This window comes from Eumetopias jubatus, unplaced genomic scaffold, assembly GCF_037043125.1.
Source record: "Eumetopias jubatus isolate StellerSeaLion01/CBP00866 unplaced genomic scaffold, mEumJub1_p1.0 scaffold_1, whole genome shotgun sequence".
NCBI classification, from domain to species: Eukaryota; Metazoa; Chordata; class Mammalia; order Carnivora; family Otariidae; genus Eumetopias; species Eumetopias jubatus.
Genome location: NW_028274807.1, coordinates 202,546,006 through 202,566,010, shown reverse-complemented (window position 1 = coordinate 202,566,010; position 20,005 = coordinate 202,546,006). Strand labels below are relative to the sequence as shown.

At 47.0% G+C, this 20,005-nt stretch overlaps 1 protein-coding gene across 3 annotated transcripts; it reads right to left on the bottom strand.

The window, feature by feature from the left end:
• Window positions 1-7,350: 7,350 nt before the first annotated feature.
• Window positions 7,351-19,466, bottom strand: LZTFL1 (leucine zipper transcription factor like 1). 3 transcript variants are annotated; one of them, XM_028087255.1, is made up of 10 exons: window positions 19,333-19,466; window positions 17,108-17,232; window positions 15,047-15,265; window positions 14,624-14,684; window positions 13,393-13,464; window positions 12,120-12,185; window positions 11,956-12,033; window positions 9,665-9,844; window positions 8,812-8,915; window positions 7,351-7,728 (listed from the first exon to the last, which is right to left on the bottom strand). In XM_028087255.1, exons 1-10 carry the CDS (start codon window positions 19,333-19,335, stop codon window positions 7,710-7,712), a joined length of 927 nt encoding a protein of 308 aa, XP_027943056.1. In that variant the 5' UTR covers window positions 19,336-19,466; the 3' UTR covers window positions 7,351-7,709. The 3 variants fall into 3 exon arrangements, with proteins under 3 accessions (XP_027943056.1, XP_027943057.1, XP_027943059.1); XM_028087256.1 differs by having other exon boundaries at window positions 15,047-15,241; XM_028087258.1 differs by having other exon boundaries at window positions 17,108-17,228.
• Between the last annotated feature and the right edge of the window lie 539 nt (window positions 19,467-20,005).

Here is a 20,005-nt window from a genome sequence, read left to right as displayed (position 1 = left end):
CCCGCAGCTCCGGCTAGGACCTGCTGCTTAGGCCTCTGGAACCCGCCAGCAACCTCAGCCAGGCGAGGAGCCCTTGACTGAGTTAACAGGACAGCTGTCCTGGGGGACACCGGGGGTTGCCTGTTACCCCCGCCTACCTCCCTCAGGCTTCTCCCCATCTATTTATTCTCTCCTTCAGGATGGGCTTGATGCTGATAGCAGATCATGGATTTTAGTGACCAAGTAGGACGGGCACTGGTTCAAGGATTCAAAGGTTTAGTTGAATGTGAACCAGTGATTGATTCAGAAGTACTGTTGGTGGCTTTCCAATAACAGCTGTTTTACAAGGAAGGAAAATTCCAGACCAAACTCTAACATGAGTACTGATGCAAAACCCCCAAATAGTATGTCAACTAATAGGAACCAGCAAGATATTAAAGGATAGTGCATCCTGACTGCTGCAGGTGGGGTCCCTCAGGAAGCAGCCCCTGACAGAGAGATTGGTGTGCAGGACCCCAGCTGGGGGGGAGGGTCCTTAGGAAGGGGAAGGAAGCAGGGCTGGGCAGGCCCCATGGAAAGGGTCTCGACCCTGTGGGGGTCTTGAAGGGGGCAAGAGGGCCTGGCCTCTATACCTCTGCATTGACCCTTGTCGGATGCTGCCACCCTGAGGGGCGTTTAAACTTGGCCAAGGAGATTCTCCTTAGCCGGGCAGTTTGCAAGGAGAGGCGGCCGAGGACCAACTGCCCGCGACATTCCCAGTAGCTGGGGCCCCAGTCCTTTATCCTGAAGGGATTACCAAGCACACAGCTGCAGCCAAGGCGGGACTGAGTCAGATGGTGAAAAGACACGGAGCTACTTTTAGATTCTGGCAGTTTATTACCTCCATTGACGACGAAAGGAAGAGAGCCAGGCGAGGGTGCTGGCTCCCTTGGTCCTTCTCCCACATGCCAGAAGGGGCAGGATGGCTGGGGGTCACCGCGTTGCTGAGGGGCCAGGTCGAGCCCGCACGGAAGCAGTTTATATGGTCTACCCTGAGCTCATCAGAACCCTCCCAGGGGAGGTGGGCAGGCTTGTGGGAGGTGGCTTTGGACTAGTTCCTCACAAGCCTCCCACCCCCACCCCCTCGTCAACTGGGAGAATTGCAAGACCGTCTGCCAGGCCACAGACTAGCTGTGGTTCAACCCTTGCCTGCGTGGCCGGCATGCCAGACTGTCACAGTGACCAAGTGGAGTGGTTTCAGGACACTGAGGGTAGTTGAACATCAGAAAATTAAGTGTTGTACTTCGCAACATTAACAGAAAAAGATGAGAAAAAGTATATCATCTCGACATCTGGCAAAATTCAATACCCATTTTATAATCCTTATAAATGCTCCTAGCTAGCTGGGAATAGAAAAGAACATCCTTAATCTAATACAGAATATTGTAAACATTTTTTTTTTTTTGTTTTTTGGTGGGGGAAGAGCAGAGGGAGAGAGAGAGAATCTTAGGCAGGCTCCACGCCCAGCATGGAGCCTGACGTGGGGCTCGATCTCCCAACTCTGAGATCATGATCTGAGCCAAAATCAAGAGCTGGACACTTAGCTGACTGAGCCACCGAGGCGCCCCTTGTAAACATTATTCTTATTCGTGAAGTATTTAAAATTTTACCCCGGAGACTGGGAATGAGGCAAGGCTGTCCTCTATTACCTTCTATTCAACATTGTACTAGAGGTCTTGGCCAGCGCAATAAGGCAAGAAAAATAAGTAAGACATAATATCCCACTTATCCAGAGCTATTTACCTACAAACTGCAGCTATTTGAAATAAAGCTGATAACCTGGCAGGTTAATGTTCTCTTATAAAGCACCTAAAAATTTCTTGGAACTGCCAAGATGCCACAAAGTCTATGCACTTCACCCATAAAAGAGGAGTCCCTTAAGCCCTCACTCTGGGGATATAAATAATTCTAATCTGCTCTTTTTATTTTCCAAGCCCATACCGCTTAGAAACAGAGATTGGCACACTGGTCAAAATCAGAGTGTGAGCTACCAGCCCGATAGGAAAGGACATCAGTGGATGTGGGTAAACCCTAAGATGCAATAGTTCAAAAAACATGGTGCTTGGGCCACCTGGGTGGCTCAGTTGGTTGAGTGTCCAGCTCTTTGTTTTGGCTCAGGTCGTGAACCCATGGGTCATGGGATCAAGCCCCTGAATGGGGCTTCGCGTTCACCAGGGAGTCAGCTTGAAGGTTCTCTCCCTCTGTCCCTCCCCTCGCTTGCGCACTATTTCTTTCTCTCTCTCTCAAATAAACAAATACATCTTTAAAAAAAAAAACCAAACCACGGTGCTTGTAAACCACTTATTCTTGGGGCAAACAGCACTCCACACTTCAGCTGCCCGAGGTCACTGGACAGTCACTGATCCTTGTAACACTGACTTCCAGTCATCAGGAAAAGATAAAATTATGTTTGTGACTCGCCACTTAGAAGGACAGGAATTCTGTTCTGTATGAAAGATTTATCTAGTGGCCAGGTTTTCAAAAATCTTGGTCATTGGTATGGGGAAATTTTGGTATTAGAAAATGAACTTAATATCAAATTTTGAACAATCTACCCGAGGTTTTTCATGGCTTAAGCAGTGCTTCTGCAGGACACAGAGGTGCAATTTCACAAACACTAGGACTGAGCTTCTATAATGGGCCCTCATACTTGAGTCACCGAGGGGAGGTCTGGCCTGAGTGCTCGCTCAGTCCAGGGATAGTCTTTTCCTCAGAGCCGCTGCTATGGGAAGGCAGCTGTGGTCTGGCCACGTGAGTGCACTGGGCTAACAGGCTGAGCAGGGTTTGTTATTTCTCCTCTGAGTTCAGCCTTTGAGAAGCATTGACAGCATGTATAGAACACCCACTGCATTTAGCTTCTGTGGGGTAGCACGTGGGACCATGTGCCATCACTGCCCTACACTTCCCACTGGAGGTTTGTGGCTCTTCACCCAAGGGCCCTTCTTGAACATTGGCGCACGCTCAACCCAGGCACAAGAAGAGCTGGGAGTTAACATCCCAGGAGCAATGCTCAACCTGATAAACAAGGAGCTGGTGAATGACGCCCTGGCCTCCTCACTCCTGAGTGGGATGGAGCTTGGTGGTCCACAGTGGTCACCTACGCATGAACATACCCTTTCTCCGCTGGCTTCCCTTTCCTGCCTCACAGCCCATGCCCTCACTCTGCTTCCTGGGGTCCCGTGCCAAGTAAACTACTTCAACCAAAACCCTTGTCTCAGGACCTGCTTTTAGGGGAGCCCAACAACTGGACTTGGATGCCAGCCAGACGACAACAGGATCCCACTCCTGATGTGGAGGGCGGAGGTGACAGACGCTGGCGTGCTGCCGGGCCAGCTACTGAACTCCAGCCTGGGAACGACCGGGGTGATGAAGAGAGCAGCAGGCTCTGGCCAACCAGCTGTCACCACAGGAGATGCCGTGACAACCCGAATGCCCCAGGGCACACTGAAGAGACCCACACCTCCTCTATGCAGACGACAGGATGTGCTGAGAGTCAGGCCAGGATGGGATATCGCGAGGGGCATGATCACGAAGTGGACCAAGTTCTCAGGCCTGGCAAGTCCCCGTGGCTGGAGCCAGCCTCTGATCAGGGAGGGCGGGGACTCTGAGATGTGAGATGGGCCCATCTGGGCAGATACCCTCAAGAGCCTTGGTACCCCAGGCCCCCCCTGAATGCTTAGATCTAGCGAGGGGCTCATGCCCGGGCTAGAAAGCAGCCTCCCCTCACCTGGGAATCACATGAAGGCCTCTCTTGACAGAGAAGACCGGCCAGAGAACCTCTGTCCTCCCCACGATCTGCCCCCACTTGCACTCGTTTCTCCTAAATCAGACAACGGGGACGAGTACCAGCATGGCCTGTGGCAAGAGATACTGTCCTGCTTGGAAAGGAAGGGAATTATGCCCCGCAAAGAGCTGAAGAAGCTGGCTCACGTGGGTCGGCAGGAGCTGGAAGAGCGGGCGTGGGCACCCAGCGGGTGATGGAACAGAAGCTGGCTAAGGAGAGTGTCCTGAGCCGTGGGTTCTCCTCTGTGACGCGGGATTTGGCGCCTTGGCAAGGACGCTCGAAGCCAGTCCTACCACACTGCTGCAATGCCTCCCGGGAGGTTGGAGGCCAAGGTGCAGTGAGGATGGGGCCAGAGGGCTCAGAGGGACGGCCTGCTGGAGTGGGCACCAGACAGGAGAGCCCGCCGGCGGGCAGACAGCTCTCCCCTTGGCACTGCCCCCGCTGGAACAAGGAGGGAGGCGATGCGTGCTGGCGAGCAGCTTGCTGGGGGCTGTCCTCTGCGGGCCCCGGCACACAGTAGGGCTGCTGCTGCACAACCCAGCTCCCTAGGACTTCCGATTCTCCAACGGACAGGATTCCAGAACGTGAGTCTGTGCGCAGCACGTGGCCCCTCCTCAGTTCTCTGCAAGGCAGTGAGGGGCCATCCACCTCATTTCTGGTACACCGTCCCCACCTCACATCCTACTGTTACTTCGAAAAGTTCATGAAGGATTTTCAAATTCCAATTTTGCTTTATCTAGTATCAGTGGTTTTTTAATCTGTAAAATACTCCAACTTTTTTTTCTGTGTGGTATTAAAAATTGTTGTTTAAATAGTATTATCTAGGGGCGCCTGGCTGGCTCAGTTGGTTAAGCGTCTGCCTTTGGCTCAGGTCATGTTGCCGGGGTCCTGGGATCGAGCCCCGCATCGGGCTCCCGGCTCCGCAGGGAGTCTGTTTCTTCCTTGCCCTCTGACCCTCCCCTCAGCTCATGCTCTCTCTCTCAAATAAATAAAATCTTTTAAAAAATAGTATTGTCTAAATACTACCATTTTGTCTTTTATTTTTATTCATTTATTTTTTTAAAGATTTTATTTATTTATTTGACAGAGACACAGCGAGAGAGGGAACACAAGCAGGGGGACTGGGAGAGGGAGAAGCTGGCTTCCCGCGGAGCAGGGAGCCCGATACGGGGCTCGATCCCAGGACCCTGGGAACATGACCTGAGCCGAAGGCAGACGCTTAACAACTGAACCATCCAGGCGCCCCTTGTCTTTTATTTTTAAAAGACTTGCTTACACGAGAGGAATCAGGTCTCGAACTTCTAATGGCAAAGCTTTAGAATATAATAAGCATTTACACATAAGCCAAGGAAATCATTAATGCCAAATGTGTGCAATCCACTCTATCTAACAGCACCTAGCATTTAAAAATATAAGCATCCCCATGGATTGTTTCATTCATCAGAATGGAAATAACAAATAGCAGAAGTTTTATGAAACAGAATTACACATTCAATTCAATGTAGAGCAATATTTTCCTAATAAATAGTCTTATAAGATGCAAGTGGATGATCATTAGACAGTTAACAGAGACTCAGAACATACCACATAGTGAGGAAAAAAATGGAATGCTTAAATGTTGAAAAGAAATTAATAATAAAAACCCTTTATACTTACTTTTGTCAACCAAAGGTCTAAGTCATAACTTAGCGGGAGCCTTGAATTTTTAAGTTCAACCAAAGCTGCATCATGACAGCCAGGAATATACCGTGTAGACGGTTTAGCACACGGGAAGACGGGAGATATACCGTGTAGACGGCTTAGCACATGGGAAGACGGGAGATATACTGTGTAGACGGCGTAGCATACGGGAAGGTTAAGCAAGGCTTGAGCCAATGCTCTTAGGAACCCAAAATATATAGACCAGAAAGGCTTGTTTTCTCAGTCAAGTGAGATAAGTCTTAAAACTGGGAAAATATGCAAAAAATAAACATTTAAAACTTCATTTTGCTAAAGGCATGAGTAAACACACACACACACACACACACACACACACACACACACCCACTGGGCAGGGAGCCCGACGCTGGGCAAAAGCAGAGCACAAGGTATTTAGATGTGACAGAATCATCACGTTGATTTATGTCAAAGAATGTATGTATCTTCACGTGGGGCACAGTTAGGTTTTAAGGTTTCAGAAATACTTTTGAATTCATTATCGGACTGGAACACACTAAACAGAATATTTCAAAGTTGCTACCAAAAAACAAGTTGAAATTTTACTTAGCAATATAGGTTTCTCAACACCTCTTCTTCCCCCATGGGCATCACATTCAGAAAGATGCAGGGAAGGGATGATTAAATGGTCTCTGACGGATCTACTAGCATGTTCTGTTTCTGAATTATATAGAATATCCTGGTCCTTAAGTAATGGGATAGATTTTTGGAGAGACTATCAATTTGGGCCTAAAGAACTAAGCCCTAGAAGGAAGAGAGATTGATGAGGGACCTGAACGGTGAGGGGAGGTGGGGAGAGAATATGCAATAAATGCTGGCCTGTTGGATTTTTCCCTCCCTTCCCTAATCCGTTCATCTTTTTAAGACTGCCTTCTGTGTCCTCTTCAGGGGAGGCTGTCTGTCTTAGCCTTTATCATTTCTTCCTTCAATATTTTAACATAAAGCGTCCAAGAAAAACAGCAAATTCAAGGCTAATATTAAAAGCTTGAATAAAAGTAATGACGAGCCTTATCATCTGATCAGTAAACTCTTCTTAGTGAACAAAATCTTCATTTGTCCAAGTGGGATGACCTCTCTCAGCAGACAGCACTCATTTAGGGTGTGACACTCTGCTTCTGGAAATGCGAACAATTACTTTCTAAATAACGTGACAGAAGTCAGTCCTTTCTTTCCGACGCATTGCTGCTTTGTGGACCTTATTTTATTTATCTTTATGGCAAATCATTGCATTACATGACTGCGGAGACTGAGGCCTCATTTCTAATGATTTATCCAAAAATCACTCAAGAAAAAAGCAGAACCAATGGAAATATAATCAGAACCCCTTGAAAATGCAGTTACTGTAGATGCATACAAATAAACTATGATCAAAGTTGAATCTTAGGTCTGGTAACTGATTTTATGTTGAATATAAGTCATTTTAAAAGTATAATTTAAGAGAATATTCTGGAAAACTGAAGTACAAAGATTCTATTTATTCTGGGTCCGGATACTTGCCCAACTGTAGAAGTACAGGATGGGTCTGACTTCTCCATCAGTGATCCAGATTCATGGTAAGTTGGGCTGCAAAAAATGTCTGCACGTCCTCTGGTAATTACAGCATTTAGCTCGAGACGGAAGTTAATCGAAGCCTCGTGTTTCTATTAATTTTCCTTATAATTGATAAAAATGCTACCTATAAAAGTTGGCGGGCACATTTTCAATGCATTCCTATTTTATAATGAAATAGAGAAAATGAATTTGATTTTGAAAAATAAGGTTTATTTGTAATAACTATCTTTAGTAACTCTGTTTTTATTTTTACCCCGGGGAATGCACGAGAACAGACGATGCTAGCTTTAACATTTATTGAAACAGTACACTCTTTATGCTAATGCAAAAGGCTAAGACTCTTCTTCCCGCTCTAAACGTCTCTTCTTTACTGATAAAGAATTCTCACCGCATCGGAACTAAGACTCAGGTGCGCTCAGAGGAGTCTGGGACAACTGGCCAGAGTCGGTCAGTAGGTTCCCCTCTTCTCAATTAGGTAACTGAAACGGGAAGTCTCATTCTAAATATTAGAAGCAAAGCCTATAGATTAGAAAAATAAAGAGAGGGAATGTAACAGACTGCTTCAAAATACATGCCTGAGGTGCGAAACAGCTTGTACTTTCACATGGTGGCAACTTCCAGAAGAAATCTTCTTCGGGTTTTAGTCTTCAGGTTCGTACCTGGAAAGAGATAAAAATTCTGTTAAGACCACAAATAACATCATGATACTTTTTGTTGCTATCGTCGTTACCCAGTGAGTTTACCTGCAAGCTCTCCAGTGACTATCCCAGTAACGTAGAATCAGTACTGGGGCGGAAGTCAAAGACAGCCACGGCACTATGAGGGGGCTCCCCCCAACAGGGGGACAAAGGACAAAGGACCAGCGAAGCGTGAGGACACCTTTGGACCCCAACTCTCTGGATCTGGCATTCAGACCCATGACAGCTTAGGACAGCAGAAACTCTGTAATTATCCGAGTTGTCATATGGACACAAAGTGCTGACGGGACCACGTGAGGACAAGGTTAACAAAGCCCCCTCACTACAGATGAACTGGATCTGGGATTTACTTCCTCGCTCTGTTCCCCTGGAGCCCTGATAAAAGTAAAATGGCAGCTGAGTTTCCAGATCAAACCGCGGAGGACATAAATGAGCCTGAGGAGCAGAGCCCACGTGGGCCGCGAGGACTGGGGGCTGAGCTGTGACTACTGCTGGGCCCGTCGCAGGCTCCCCGCGCTGTACACTGAGTTCCCGTAACACACCGTCCCTGCTCCTCCCAGGGCAGCACGCGGTTGGAGACCTGGTCCTCCAATGGCGCCCACCTGCAGGGACCGCATTCTCTACCATCTAAATTGTCACTGAGGGAGGGCACAGGATGACCGGGTCTTAGGCCCCTAAGGACACTCCTGAGGAGAAATGCCCAAGGGTGCCCTGTTAGCTTGCCGGGTTTCCTTTCTGCTACCCTGCTTAAAGGAATCCGTTGCCAAGGGTAGTCTAGTGTAGCTGTGTGTGTGTGGGGGGGGTCTCTCTCTCTCTCTCTCTCTCTCTCTCTCTCTCTAAAGTCCTGGCTGAAGCCCTTGTGGGCAGTACGGACGAGACCTGGCCAAAGCCCCTCTGCTCTCCTCAGATGCAGCCTTCTGGACTAAATGACAGCAAGCACCCCCTGGCCTGACCTCTTTGGACACAAACTGAGATTCAGTGAAGAACACACATCAATCGGCGGTGAGACAAATCCAAGAGCCGCACGGGATCAGCAAGGCTTACTTGGCCAGTCTTCTCCTCAGGTCTTTGATTTGGTCATTCTTCCTGGTGAGAATCTCTTTCATGTTTCGATAAGCTGCTGTTTGTTGGAATTTCTTCTCTAATTCCTGCACAGTGAAAAATGTCAGCACATTACTACGAAACAGTGAAGAAGTAACACATCTCATAAACATGTATATTTTTGTTCTAATTTTACTAATACTCCATTTATATTATTTTCCAATTTCTTTTTAAAATTTACTTATATAAAATTAAGGCTATGCAGATTTTAAAAATACATTCCTTCAAAGGAGAAGTCCATAAAACAGGAGCACTGTCAGCATGTAACTAAGTACAATGAGAAATCTGTTTGAAACAGTAAACTAATTCTCAGGTGAAATAAGCATGACTTTCCCCCACATCCCAAAGTGGTACCAGCATTCTAGGAGGAGGATTTTTTTGTTCAGTTACATTTTAGCTCCCGTATGCTTAAGAGTCTAATCCCTAAACTGAAGAACATGGTTCTCTACGTATTTCATAGAAATTAAGAACAAGGGATAGAATCCTTTAAAGAGAAGCCACCCATCCCTGTGCCGGGCTGTGGGAGGGATGGGCGACATGGGGGTGCAGGGCAGCTCACGGAAGCTATCCATGGAGGAGTCTTTGACCATTCCATAGGAAGGAGTGGCGATTTTTTATTACCATAGATATCTTAGTGCCAAAGACAGAAGGATCTCAATGCCCAGAAATGATAAATTTCTAACATGTATTGGCCAATACACTGAGAAAAAATAAGGAAAATCTGCGGCTGGCCCCCAATGTGTCCCTCAGTGACCCTTGTTCCTCAGCTAGATAGACACACACAGACAAATCTGACCTTTTCAGCCATGCTCAGCTGCTCCTGAACCCTGAGTAGGTCATGCTTGGCTGTCGCCAGATTCTCTTCCAGGGACTTCTGGTTTTCTGTCTTGTCATTAAGTGTCTTCTGAAACTCACTCTTCAAAGCAGCAACCGTGTTTTCCAAGTCTTGATTCAAGTCTTGGGCTTTTATAAAATCCTATGAAAGATACATGCACTGATATAATTTCATGTTGACATCCTAACTGGTGACTGTTTTACAACAGTGATTCAGCATCATGACATGAAAGCAAATGTTGTGCATGCGCACGTTGCCTCTGCTGCACACCCCCCCCCCTCCGCCCCACCAGCCTGGGTAAGCTCCTGCTCCTAGAAGGTCGCCAGCACGCGCAGCTCACCCTCAGCCCCCGTGCCCCGTGTCCTGCACACAGCAACGCTCAGTAGTCACTCATCTCCAGATAGGTAAAATATCATTTACGAATTGCTGGAATTCCAAAGAGGAACAGGAGAGAGGTGAGATCCTAAATCTGACAAGGTTGTGTGTCCCTGGGTAGGGATGGCAAACAAGTTCCGTTCTTGAAAAGTCAGGTTAAAAAAAAAAATCCTGGTGAAGACTTTTGAATGATACAGACAGAAAAATAATAAACTTAACAGAGTTTATATCAAAAATTTAATAGACATATGTCTTAATCATTATTTGCATTAAGATATGAGAGCCTAATCAATGCTTACTGATTATACGGCTTGCTAAATTTATAAGATTTTAAGGTGTTTTTTTTTTTTTGTATAAATGCCATATGCACGTTTGCACACTGTTGGCATTATAGAAGCAGCTGGATCTTGTTTTTGACTGGATACGTTTTTAATAGAAAAAAGTTGTATTACTAAACAGGAAAATGGTCTATATATTTGCTAAATATAAAGATAAAGCAGTACTACCGACAAAATTCCTCACTCATTTTTGAAATCTAGTCTTTTGAAAAGATTTTACTTCATTGCAGCTAGTGAAAGCATGTACACCTTTTGCTTTTGCCAAAATCTGAAAAGTAAAATTGGAACAAAGTCCAAAATGGCTTTTAAAACAAATTCATCAGGGGCGCCTGAGTGACTCAGTCATTAAGCGTCTGCCTTCGGCTCAGGTCATGATCCCAGGGTCCTGGGATCGAGTCCTGCATCGGGCTCCCTGCTCCACGGGAAGCCGGCTTCTCCCTCTCCCACTCCCCCTGCTTGTGTTCCCTCTCTCGCTGTGTCTCTCTCTGTCAAATAAACAAATAAAATCTTAAAAAAAAAGTGTAACAATAGAAGTCTAACGACGTAAGTCTGGGGACTGTTTAGCAGACATGAGAAAAGCTAGGGCCGCCCTGCAAATCTGCTCACATGGACCGGCTGACAGGAAGTCTGTTCCGGCACCTGGCGCCGATGGGAAGGCCCCAGGACACAGAACTGAGCACGTGAGAACTTCCCACAGTGGGAGCGGTACTCGGTGGCCCACTCAGGCCTGGAGAGCCAGGCATTTCAGCACATCGTCCCGAGTACCACCAGACGCAGGTGGATGTGAGGAGGCAGACCCCGTAGACTCATTCTATCTTGTCATACTCACCAAAGGCCGACTTAACTAATAACAAGTTCTGTATAATAAAACCAAATACACATCCAATGAACTAAAAATTCCTCCTTTCTTCACTTCCTTTCCCCCACTGTAATGGGAATGTCAAAGTAAAAGGGGGAAGAACTTAAAAACACATAAACTTCAGAGTATCTGTGTGCTAGTGGGCTCTGGAGGCATGGGAAGCCTGTGAGCTGCGTACCTGCCCCAGCGATGTCCCCCACTCCGGCCTTTCCTGGACAGGGGTGTCCTGAGGCAGGACAACAGTGGCCTCCCTCTCAGGAGTGACAGGAGTGGGTGATAACGAACAGTAACTAAGACGACTTCTTAAAGTAGCTCCATGCCCTTGTGGAACCCAGCACGGAGCCCAGTGCAGGGTTCGAACTCAAGACCCTGAGGTCAGGACCTGAGCGAGATCAAGAGTCAGACGCCCAACCAACTGAACCACCCAGGCGCCCCAACACTTTAGTGTTGGGGTTTGTATCTTTATTCTATTTGAAAAAGGGAAAAAGACAGCTGAGACTTAGTCTGCCTTTTTTAAAAAATTGAAGTATAATTAACATGCAAGGCCCTGTCATTTTCAGGTGTCCATCACAGTGATTCAGTATTTCTGGGCCATACAAAGGGATCCCCGTGATAACTGCAGTTACCCATGGTCACAAAATTATTACAGTATTACCGACTATATTCAAAACTTCTCTCACCTTTTGATTTCCTTGGTTGAGCTGTAAATCCTGCAGTGCTCTTTCTAGCTTTGACTTCTCATCTAATGCCTGGGTTGCCTGTGAGCAGATTTAAACAAAACACATTCAGTATTCAGTCTGCAGGCAACGCTTTCAATAATTTTGTCAAAGTATTTCTCAGTTACCTGCATTTCAATGGTCTTCAGCCTTGACTTCAATTTCTCGTTCTCTTCTTGAAGTCTGGAAATTTCCTTTGTGAGTAAATTCAAGGTTTATTATTTTAGCTACGGTATTTTTCATACTTAAAAGTGTTGCCCTTAAAAATTTAATTGTAAAATTAAACTTAAATTCTAGAACAGCGTGAATATCTACGTGCCCTGGCTGCTGGTGCTATCCCTGTCCCGCCCAGCCCACCGGCCTCCACATCTGTGAGTCACCTGTGGCTCTAAGCCCTCGCCCAGTCTCTCAGGCTCCCTTCAGGTCTCTGTCCTCAGCCCTTCTCTGCCACCTCCCACCTAGCTGGCCCTGCCACTTTTGGGTCTTTTCCCGGCTGACACAGCACACCACCGGTACTTATCCTAAAACATGGTCTCTTCTCAGTGCCATGCTGTATGCCCAAGCCTCTAAATGCTTCTGTCTGAGCTGAAGACACAGGCCTTTGCTTCAAGCAGCTCCATCATGAGAGTCGGCTGTGAGCCCAGTCTTCTGCCTGCCTGCGCTCCGACACGCACATCAGCCCGGTCAGAGAGCACAGCACTCCGTGCCAGACCGCGCAGGCTTCCTTCTGCCTTTCACTGCTGCCCACGCCATTGCCCTGTCTGCCATGCCCCCTTTCTTCCCTCCGACAACTTCATCTGTCTTTAGCCTTCAGCCCAGCTCAGGGACCACCTTCCCCCAAAGTCTGTCCTCAACTGCTCACACCCAGGTGGAACTGTGTTTTCTCGGCCACCCTGGGCACCCACAGATTAGCATTCCCCCATTTCCAGAAGATTAATTCTCCCCTCTCAATGAGACTATAAGGTTTTTGAGGACAAAAGACTAAGTATTACATTGCTTTTTATCTAATAACATCTAGCACAATGTTGAGAATACAGGAGTCGTGAAAAATATTTGTATATTGGTAGTTAATTTTTATAAACCTCCTAATAAAAAACCCCATCATTGCTATTGTGGATCATGAACTTCAAATGTCCATCAGTAAACACTGTCCAAAACGCCATACCCTTCACGTCACCATGAAAAGATGCAGTTAAGAGTTGCTTCAGACTTTCTGGAAGGTGAGTGCCCTCTTCTGGCCCACGGGAACCATGAAGTAGACCAACTACAATGGACTAATTACCCTCAGTGGACCAAAGCCCGAATCCACTGCCTCCTACCTCAGGTTTTCCGCCCTCCAGCTGTGCAGACCAAGAGAGGGCTGAGTCAGAGGGTCTGCCTTTCTCGCAACAAGGACATTACCTTGTTCAGGAGTTCCGTGGTTCCACCTTCGTTAAGTGGAGCAAGTTTTGGCTTCATGGTATCTATGATGGGCTGACACAAAAGAAAGAAACCAAACCAAAATCACCGCAGAAGAAACCACATGTAATCACTCAACACCTGCACTTTCTAAGTGGAAAACATTTTAAAATCATATCCACGGGGATGCCAGCTCCATGGGGTGGGGGTTTTTGTAGGTTTGGTTCTCTGCTATGCCCCAGTGACGAGGACGGTGCCTGGCCCGCGGTGCCCCAAACAGATTAGAGACGCAAGTGAACCCATCCTCCCCATATCCTTTTAAATAAATTCAGATGGAAGGGACAGGAGGGAGGAAAGGCAGGAGGGAAGGTGCTCGAAGCCAGAGCAGATACAGATGCTGGCCTCTAGGGACAGGAATTTTAACATGTGGGGGTTGAAAGAGACTTCCGCATGAACCCAAGTCAGGGAAAATGGTCCTAGTGTGGCTACACCGCAGGCGAGGAGTAACTTGGCGCAAATATTCTGGCAGTTTGGCAATATGCGTTAAAAACAGGGGAATGCATGCCCTCTGACTCGGAAATGTCTCAGCCAGAAACACGTTCCAAAGGAATAACTGGGAAACTGTTTTGTATGTGTATGTTTGTGAACTCTCAGCACCATTTTTCTTGCCCGGACACCAGGGAGCATTTGCGGTGCATCTGCACGATGCCGTATTACGTGGTCACTGCAAATGAAGAGAATGATCGAAAAGAGAAGCAGGTCACTAGTCACTGCGAGGACTGTCTCCATTTGACAGATGAGGCAAACAAGGCTCGGCTGTCTCAGGCAACCCGCTCAAGGTCATGCAGCAGGAGAGACAGGGCCAGGGTGGATAGCCGTGCTGAGCATTATCTGGGTGAAGAGTTTATATGGCAGGGAGTGGGATGGACTTCGGGGATTCTGTGTGTGTGTGTGTGTGTGTGTGTGTGTGTGTGTGTGTGTGTGAGAGAGAGAGAGAGAGAGAGAGAGAGAGAGAGAACGTACGAGTGAGCGAAAGGAGACAGAAGCAATTTTTCATGGTTCCTTCTAAAGTGTTTCTTTTTTTGCCTGAAAATATGAGGCAATCTTTGAAGTCTGCTCTTGAATTGAATGCTCTTCCTTGATGGTTTTCACTTTAACCTCTGAATGCTCTGGGCAACTTGAGGATTTTAAACACTGGCTATTAAGATATGGACTTAGAATGACTAAAAATTACCTTCTTATTTGAAGATGTAAATTCTGCTTTTTCAAATTCTGCAACTTGTTCTAATAATTCTCTTGAAGATAAAAACAAATATGAAAAAAAAAATGTTCGTTTTAGATCTGGACCACACCCACAGAATACAACCACTGGTACCGATCTACTACAACATGGCAGGGAGGACAGAGCACCATGAAGGAAACGTCACCATATCCAAAATGATACTTAGTTACTAATGGCCCGGAACCCAAACGACATGGACCAAGGTGCAGTATCCTGCACCTAAGAGATCACTCGGTGACCAGACGCGTTGCTGCAGCTCTCCCCAGACTTTCTCACCCCCCAGTCTTAAGAAAACAAGTGGCAAAGGCATTCGCTAACTTTTGAGATCATGCCTGGGCCTCTCTTGTCCTAACTGCAGGTACGAACGTTGAGTACCTGTTTTCAAGTTCAGAGATATCGGTCTGTAGCTTGAGGTACCACTTCTCAGCCTGTGAGAAAAGCTGCCGCAGAAGCAACACGTTGGTGTGTGCTGTGTTGATGAGCTCAGACTCTACCTCGCTGTAGACCACAGCCTGCAGCCCGCTCAGGACCTCGGACACCTCGTCTACGGTAAAGGTCTCCTCCACCAGCCTGAAAAACAACCACAGGCCCAGCCTTCGGGAGAAACAACCCAAACCATTTACAAAATACAACAATACTCAGAAACCCACATTCACGTCATCTGAAGGGTTCAGGGGTTATAGTGAAAATCTCTCTGGGAACTATCTTCTTTCTTAATAAAACATACTAAAAATAATTTAAGCTCAGTTCATTTTTTTCTAAGCTTAGGTAATTTTTGAGGTCTACTAAAATGATCACACAGTGGGTGTGCACATCCTCTAACACAAGGTTATGTGCTCACAAACAGTCCCCCAAACATTTACTTTTTTTCTTTAGTTTTTGTTAAATTTTTTTTTTTTACTTTAATCTCCACTAAAATTAGTCTTATCACATTTAGTTGTTTCAAAAGTCACCTGGAAGGTGTTATTTCTCCTTTCTTTCTATTATTTGTTTAGCATTTCAATAATTGTATGAACTCTTCACATGAGAGTAAATGACTGTAAGAAAATCAATGGTCATTATATGTTGCTTCTCTTACCATTGAGGCCCAAATGAAAAAGAAACTGACTTATCTTAGTTAAAGCTCCTCTGACAAAGACAATTACCATATGATCTCACTCATGTGTGGAATTTAAGAAACAAAACAGAGGATCATAGGGAAAGAGAGGAAAAAATAAAACAAGACGGAATCAGAGACGGAGACAAACCATAAGAGACTCTTAACTGTAGGAAACAAACAGGGTTGCTGGTGCGGGGGGAAGGGGTAACTGGGTGATGGGCATCAAGGAGGGCTCGAGATGTAATGAGCACTGGGTGTCATATGCAACTGATGAATCACTGACCTCTACCTCTGAAACTAGTACTACAATATGTTAATTGATTGAATTAAAAAAAAATAAAGCTCCTCTGAGCACTGACCACTCATCATCATCATCAATAGCATTAAACCCACTCTCCCACAGAAAATGTCTGGGTCGGGAGGGAACTTCAGAGCCATCTTCTTCAACCCCCTCACTTTACAGATGGGAATGCAGGTTCAGAGGGTGGAGGTGGCGTGCCCCTGCTCCCGCAGGGGAGTGACCCAGCCCCACAATCATTTCCCGCAGTCTCAGCAACATGCACAATAGCTGAATCCCGAGAAAGTATCTGTGCAGGGCACTTTGACAGTAAGACGGCCCCTCCCCTCCCCTCTACAGCTGACAGTGTCTGCTCCTGAGAGCCGTGCCTGGCTTTATGGCATTCGGTGCTCATGTGGAGGCCTTGTGCATTTCCACCTCACCTGACGTTTAACTGTGCCAAAGGCTGACCCCCCAAGTCATCTGATGTCTCTTTATTGCTTAGTCCTTCTCTTTCCTTGGTTCCCCTGTTTTTCTCTAGATCAGGCATGCATTTTCTACGGACTTTATTCCAGGACTGGTTCAACAAAACTAGTTATCATCTACTAACAATTTCTGCTCATTATGGTTTTTCATGGTTTTCTGCTGTTTCTCCCCCTTCTAATTCTTCACTATGAGCTATGTAGGGGTTTTCTTGCTAATTGTCATGCCTTATGGCTCTAATCCTTTAATTAATAACTCAGGTAATTGAAGTTCTGGGATCTTTAATACAGCAAGCCCATCCTTAACCTACATGCATTTCACTACTTCCTGATGGCTCTTCTGAAACTCTGCAATCTCATAATTATCATATGCGTATGTTTGGTAATAGATTCCTCCCACCACAATCCAATTTCTTGAATTTCACATATCCACAAGGCATGGTGTAGCTACTCTCAGTGAATAACTGATCATGATAATCCCAGCAACGGTTTGTGTGGCCTCTCCTACAGCATCCCCACTATGGCTCCCAGAAAGGATCCATGTTTCCCCCCTGGCTTTCCTTAGAGTCCTCTGATACCTGCTCTCCTTGAGGTCTTGGAAGCAGGAATCTACAGTTTTAAGTCTCAGGCCTCTTTTTGAACGAGCAAAACGCATGTAATTGATAACTTCATTTTGATGGTGCTCATTTAGGCCCAACTCTGCCTAAAAGAGAGAGACGCAATCGTTAGTCTTGAAGATGTGACGAAGGAACCAACGATGAAAATATACAAGATATCCAGGTGCAGCGATTGCTAGATGTCCACCAAATTCTGTTCTTCCCTTCCTCCTGGGTAAATGGCTGCCCAACTAGATGATACTTCCTAGCCCTTCCTGCAGCCTGGTGTGGCCACATGACTACTGCTCAGTAATGGACGTGAGCAGAAGAGACATGGGCCATCTCCAAAGCCTGAGCCTTAGATGTGGGCGTGTCTTTGTCACACCTATTTCTCTGGAGGGGTCGGGTGGACAGCAGGATGAAAGGGACCCGTATCCCTGACTGATTTTGTGGAGCACCGCTGACCTACGGACCTCAGACGAGTAGTGAGATGGCTGTTCAGTGAGAGAAATATACTTCTGTATTCTTTAAGCCACTGCTTTTTTGGATATCTACTATACCAACTTAACCTTACCTTAGCTAATACAGCTTTAAAAAATGAATTTGGTTTTGAAATAGTCATTAATTGGGTCTTTATCTTAAACCAGATGAGAGCTTGACAACTATGAGCTAGAGATCAATGAAGTTCTTTTTCATTTTATAGTATGCTGAAAAGAAAAGGACGTCATACAATTGAACATCTAATGCAGGGACTAAATGAGTCAGGAATGATCTTTAAGAATAATGATCTATCATATATCATAGCCTTCCTATGGGAGACTAAGGTTTAACTTCCAAGCCTCTTTTTCAGGCTTGTCACTATCGACACACAGCGTTGGGATGCCTCCAACACCAAGGGCCAACCATCAGGCATGATCTCCTTCCGCTCCCAAGTCACTCGCAGTGGCCTTTCTGCATCCACACACCTTCTCTCTGCAGTCTCGATTTCCTTGGGACGTATGTCTCTAAAGGCAAGGACCTTGCCCATCCGGTTCCCTGAGGTACCCCCATCCCCAGCACAGTGCATCCCAAGGAACAGACATGTGCCAGCAAAGCATGTGCCGACAAATGAACTTCAAGGCGTTCATCCTTTTGAAGGTCATGTCTTCATCAGGCCTTAATTGGTTCTCTTTCAAATTCCTGGAGGACTTGATTAACCAAGTATTCTCCCCTCTCAACATTCTACAGGTTTCTTCCTCCTTCAGACTATAGGGAAGACTATATACATAAACCTTATTAATGCTTAACCCCCCCCAAAAAAACCCCTCAAACCTGAGAATCCCTCTAGCTACCCTTGCATTTCTCCACACCCTTTCTACCCTTGCTATCCCCATGCTATCCCCTAGTCCTCAAACCCATACCTACTCAAATTGCTTTGGTAAAGCTCACCAGCAGCTTTTCTTTATTATTATGATCACCTGGGAGCTTTTATTTATTTTTACATTTTTTGTTTTACATTTGAGTACAGCTGACCCACAATGTTACATTCATTTCACTGCTGATGTAGTTCAGCGGCCCATTTCAATGGTGCCCCGAAACTCTGGTTTCAGCCCTTTTTCTGAACACTGTGCACTCTTCTAAGTAGGGCTGCTATTTAAGCCGACGTTCTATATACGCTGGAAAGGTGAATGGATATGTTTTAGCATACGGGACAGCTGGTCTTTTCTGAACAGGTCAAAATAAATGAAGGATCACCCAAGTTTCCTGCGCTGTAAAGTGGATGGTGTGGACTCTTAAAAGTCGCTCTCACATCCGAAAGCCGGATTCCATCACGTTCTCCCTCCGCAACTCGTTATAATACATAACTTTTCATGCTGCGAAAGGGTGTGTGTAAAAGAAAAAACAAAAAACAAAAACTTGGGGAGTTTTAGGAACAGAGTGAAAAATCCTGCCCTGCGCCTTCTGCAGGCGGCCGTTCCTTCCAGCTCCCTCCACCAGCCACCTTCAAGGTGTGACTTGGGCCAGCCGACCCAGGCGGGAACGAGGAATGTCGCGACACCGCGGACAGCGGCTGCTACTACGCCGGACGGGCTGCGGCCGAGGTTAACGGAACTGTGGGGGCCGGCCGGGAGGCCCAGGAGCGGGCTTAGCCCGGCTGCAGCCACGCCCTCCCTCGGCCCCGGCTCGGCATCTCTTCCGCGCGCTGTGGCTCCCGGCCGGCTACTCACCATGGCGGCGGCGGGAGTCACAGCCCAGAGGAGCGGGAGAGGCCAGGCGGAGCCCCGCCAAGCCGGGGTCGCCGAGGGTGGTTGGGCCGCAGAAGATGCAGAGGGAGGGCAACTTGTTTAGAAGCCTCCGGTTGCTAATGGGAACGGAGGCACGTGACCCGAAGTGACGCACCTTTATTGGTCATCTAGGTCACGTGACAGGAAGTGCGTTGTGCCCGGCTGACCGCCGCATGCGCACTGCTTCCAGAGCCGGAAGTCCCGCCCATCCACGCCACGCCGACTTTTTGAGCAGGCCACCGTTGCCAATGGTAACGGGAGGGGAGAGGCCGCCTGGACCCTCACGTTCAGAGGCGCTCTGGAGCATCGGAGTCAGGGTTGCTCGGAAGGGCTGTCCCTCCCTTCCCGGGCTGGGTGATGACGCCGGCTGTGGCTTGGAGACCGACTTATCAGTGGTCTCAGGGGGCCTGGGCGTGGGCGGCGCGGACCGATTGCTCTTCTCTCCAGGGGTGCCTGCTTGGCCGGGATAGGCCGGCAGCTCCAGCGCTGCCAGGTGCCAGGACAGAGCTATGAATGGCTCGCTCCCCGCCCCGCTCATTTTTTCCCCTCTTATAGTCCTGCTTTATCCTTAAAAATTAAACGCAAAAAGAGTTGGTGAAAGAGCAGTGAATTGCAA

Excerpts from the sequence above, each read along its gene's own strand:
- LZTFL1 (XM_028087255.1), bottom strand. Across the intron at positions 12,186-13,392 it reads CCACGGAACTCCTGAACAAG|GAAATTTCCAGACTTCAAGA; the intron begins GTAATGTCCTTG and ends TTACTCACAAAG. Across the intron at positions 9,845-11,955 it reads TCAACCAAGGAAATCAAAAG|GATTTTATAAAAGCCCAAGA; the intron begins GTGAGAGAAGTT and ends TATCTTTCATAG.